Consider the following 4799-nt stretch of genomic DNA (forward strand, 5'->3'; position numbering starts at 1 on the left):
GGCCTTTTTACCCTAAACTGATCATGTTTTTTAAACTCTAAGTAAATTCAGTAAAAAAAAAAAAAAAAAAAAAAAAGATTTCTCTAAGTAAATAAAAGTAAATTAGGTAATCAACCCTCACTGGTCTCGGTCTCGACTCGGAGTCGAGCGTCTCTGGTCTCGAACTCGACTCGGACTCGACTCTCTATAGACTCGGTCTTGACTCGGACTCAACTCTCTCTGGTCTCAGTGTCGACTCGGACTCGAGTGAGGTGGTCTCGACTACAACACTGCTTTTGTACTTTTAATGTGTCAAATGTGTTCCTTCAAGTATTCAACAATTAAAGGCCATTTTTCTATTAAATAACAAGGCATCAAGGCATAGATTTAATGTCAGAAACCATTCACATCAAATACATGTTTTTGAATTAATACTTTGTTCCAGGATAAAATATTTATTTATTTTTAAATGCATCTTAACACAATGGAGACTTCAAAAATATTTTTGTTTAAATGCATCTTAACACAATGGAGACTTCAAACATATTTTTAACCAAACATTTCTCTATTCCCTACAAAATATTTCATAAAATTACACTAAAATATCACAATATTTCATTCTCCCATTTACAAAAAAATTCACAAGTTCTTTTTTAATACTTTACAATTTAGACTTTTAAATTCCTTTTTTACCCTCAGCGCAATACTCTTATTCCAGGTTAAAATTTTTCTTTTTGTTTAAAATCTTCTTTACAGTTAACAATGGAGATTTCAAACATATTTTTAACTGAACATAAAAAAAAAAACATTTCTCCATTTGCTACAAAACATTTCATAAAACAATTACACTAAAATGTCAATTTCATTCTCCCTTCTACAATAAAAATTCACAAGCTATTTAATAAAAAAAAAATTCAGACTTTTAAATTCATTTTTACCTTCCACACAATACCCTTGCATTTACATTACATTAACATTTTTAAAAAATTCAATTATAAACATTGATGTGTGCACATATCTAATGATTTGACTATGCATATCTAGCTCAAGAGGTCATCGATCGCATAAAGGTCAACTGCCTGGTAGTCCAGTTCCTCTCCTGGCATCACACAAAATCAATCCTTGTCATATAAAACCCGAAATGCATGGAAATGAGTATCAAACAGTTGTGGGAGCAACAGTTTTCCACACAGTATCCACAATGTATCTTAATTAGTCAAAAGATCATTCATATCCAGCACAACATCTTCAGGAGTATCCTCTGCAGTATCATTGTTGACTTCATTGTCACTAATGTCAACTTCATCCGCTCCAGTGACGTTATAACGACTTGGCCAAATGTGAGTTCTGTTTTCTGTATACATGACGCCTGAAAGACTCGTATTTGAAAAGAAATTTTGGCATCCATCAAGTCCGCAACAGATGGAAAAGTCATGCTCATGAGCATAATCAATCCCTATATGTTTGATTAGTTTCACTACAGTAAAGTGTCTGCGTGAACACTTTGGACATGCATAGGGCCGTGGCATCCTCTCAATCTAAGATAAAAGATTAATAATCCTGACGACAGCAGTTGGCAATGGCTTATCACCAGGTGCAGTTACCTTCAACACATGCCTTTGGAGAAAGAGTAGAGTGTTCCTGTTGTACGAGGGATACGCAAGGTTGAATACAAAATATGCGCAAAAAGCAGAGAGAACACCATCCTCTGCCCCAACTGCTCTGCAAACTTCAGATCCCTCCATTTTTACAGTGCTGAAGATTCTCTTCTCACTGAAGACCTGTTTCCAGTCAGAAGCTCCCAAAATCTGTACAGTGGGATATGGTGTGGCTGGTTCTTCCTAAAAAAATAGAAAAAACAATATTATAAACATCAGATGTAAATCTGGATTAAATTCATGTTCCCAATGACTAGTTACAACTGTCCATCTACACTTCTTATTTAATCTCACTTCACTACATTTCTTTCTTTTTTTTATAATTGTATTATTATAAGAGTTTAATTAAATTAAATAATGTAATGAATCTGAATAAAATTTCGGTGCATCCCTACTTGCTTTAAATTCTTTGCATTCAATACCTGTCCGATTGTGATATAATCATCCACTTTCTCCCTGAAAATCACCGGAAGTAAAACCAGAGCAGCACGAAAATCCATATCTAAAAAGACATTGAACATGTATTAGGGGTGTAACAGTTTAAATTGCTCACGGTTTCAGTACGTGTCATGTTCAGAAAAAAGGTCTACTGACGAAAAAAAAAAAAAAAGAACAAATAATCAAACTACAAGCAATCGCTCAAATAAATACAATAAAGCAAAGATAAAATAAAATAAATGGTGCTTTTCAGGTTGTTATTTTGGGTAGCGGAACTGTTTTACACGTAATTTTTCTTCAACAAACCATATTATAGATTAGGCTTGCTGCGATACTTTGTGTTCCCGGCACTCAGCTACAACACCGGTTACATCACTTGCCCAATTGTCTTTTAGTAATAAAAAATAATTTAGTTCAGCAAGAGAACACTAAAATAAAACAAATTTAACGTTTTACTTTTGAATTAGTGATTTAACATCCCTGCCACCAGGGTGTCACACTCCTATTAACTGGTCGGGAAATTCCCTCCCTGTCACATCACTATTATCGAAGCATCTTCAGATTTGAGTCTAACCATGGAGCAGTGCATACCGAACAGTGGGTGGGCAGATTTTTAACCGAGAACTGTTACACACCTAGCAGGTATAAAGACATAAAATATTCAATTTGTAGTTTCAATTCAAGCAGTCTAAATGGAAAACATGCATACCACAAAGACTCTCTGCAACAGCTTCGCTTCTGGCATCCATGTAATGTGCTTCTATAACGGATTTCCCCTTAGCCAAACTCAAAACATTGGAGACAATTTTGCTGAAGGAATCCTGGAAACACCGGCTGAAATTATTTTCGGCATGCATTCGACCCATTTCCTGAAACAACTGAAACACAAATACCAAAAGAAAAAAAAAATAATAATTTAAATAAAGTTTTTCTTTTCTCACCTTAAGCAACAGTTCACACACATGTTTCCATGTTCTAATGGGAACTTTCCAACGCTTGTTCCCACATTTGAGAAATTGCGTTGTTTACAAAAAAAAAAATTGTTTTCACTTAAGCAGCATTTATGCACAGCTACTGTATGGTAAAAAGTAAGATATTCACTAAAAAAGTAGCAATATTTTTTATGCTTTCACTGTATGGAAATCGGTAAACAATATAGATGAGCTTTTCTTTTTTTTACTAACAACTGAAGGGGTCCTAAGGAAGGGATATTTTTGAAACATTTCAGCAACAGGAATGCCATTGGTTATTTCCCTCCTCCTCCAAGCAAATGTTTGTTTCATTTTTTCATCCACTATTGCAGCATCTGGTTGGGTCTTCTTGTACTGGTCCTGTAAGGTCTTCACATGGGCATTGATTGAAACAGCGTCCTCTCCAATAGAAGACACACAGTCTTCATCTGGGGACATATGCCAGGTATGCTGTTGTTAAAAAACAATTTTGTTTTGTTAAAAATTGTAAAAAAAAAAAATAAATAAAAAAAAATGAGTGAAACATTACATCATCATTGTGCATCAGACAAGAGTTATTGAATTAGAGCTTTAAAGCCACAATATGTATTTTTTCTGCATTAAAAATAGCAAAAATAATTGTATCTATGTTATATATTTTTGTTAGATGTGTACTTACATTATCCCGACAGTTTCCACCAAATTTCAAATACGGAGAAATTTATAGTTTAATTCGAAGACACGGGACGTTTCTTTATTTCCGTTTCGTCGCCCGTCTATGGCGTCATATAACCTTTGACTCCTCTATTTTCTCTAACTTCCTTGCGGAACCCGGCGAAACCGCCAAACACAAAGGGGAACACTGGACTACTGTCAATAAAGCAAAGAAAATGAGGAAGAAAAAAAAGTAGTACGTATTTTTATGTGTGTAAATCACGTGCCCGCTCACGAGCGCTCACTCTTAACAGACACACTGTCCCCGGTGCTGCTCGCGCATAAAGCGCTCCCCGTTCACAGTAACCGGGTCGTCTCATTCAAAACAGCCAACTGCTGTTGTTAGCGAGCCGCGCACATTGAATACTCATATGAGTCAGGCTGCGAATGGACGTGCCCGCTTCAGCTCTCTCATGCTTACTAAATAAACGCCTCACCTCCGGCGCCGCGCACTTACTACATTCCCTTTAGCCTTTAGCACATAGTGGATGCATAACGCAAACCCAGTCAAACGTTAGACTGCAGTATCTTATGTGCTTTATAATCCGGTGCGCTCTATATATGAAAAATGTTCTAAAATAGGTCATTCATTGAAGTAGCGTAATATAAATATTTATATTCGTCTGTATTATAGTTATGGACTACGATTACGCTTTGCCTGCACGTTCTGCTGCTACAGCCAGCTTATCAGCTAAAGCTCAAACGTACCTGAAAAATATGACCCGAGAAGGGTTTGGGACAGGAGAAGCATGACACAGGTAAACATTGGGGTTGCATTTAAAGCTTCTTGACAAGCTAAATCTACAGAGAGATGCCGTATATCCGTATATTTTGTGAAACGATGATGTCATATCATGAGCTGACCTGGTTGTCATTGACAGCGACAACAACTCCCGTGAGCCCACGCTCTTTGTGACTCCTGGTGGCCAAAAATCGCATACTGTACGTTTAATTGTTGTTGCTCAGATAAAAAACAAAACAAAAAAAAAAACTTGCACTGTTACCCTGGGTCGCTTGCAACAAAAAATAAAACAAGCATTAATTTATAATTTGTGATGCA

At 36.1% G+C, this 4799-nt stretch overlaps 1 protein-coding gene across 1 annotated transcript; it reads right to left on the bottom strand.

Annotated features, from left to right (window-relative positions):
- Window positions 1–353: 353 nt before the first annotated feature.
- LOC120472063 (sterile alpha motif domain-containing protein 3) lies at window positions 354–3485 on the bottom strand. Its single transcript, XM_039662078.2, has 4 exons — window positions 3260–3485; window positions 2785–2953; window positions 2060–2139; window positions 354–1820 (listed from the first exon to the last, which is right to left on the bottom strand). Exons 1-4 carry the CDS (start codon window positions 3482–3484, stop codon window positions 1518–1520), a joined length of 777 nt encoding a protein of 258 aa, XP_039518012.2. The 5' UTR covers window position 3485; the 3' UTR covers window positions 354–1517.
- Between the last annotated feature and the right edge of the window lie 1314 nt (window positions 3486–4799).

Source organism: Pimephales promelas, chromosome 12 (assembly GCF_988280905.1).
Source record: "Pimephales promelas chromosome 12, fPimPro1.hap1.1, whole genome shotgun sequence".
In the NCBI taxonomy this organism is placed as follows: domain Eukaryota; kingdom Metazoa; phylum Chordata; class Actinopteri; order Cypriniformes; family Leuciscidae; genus Pimephales; species Pimephales promelas.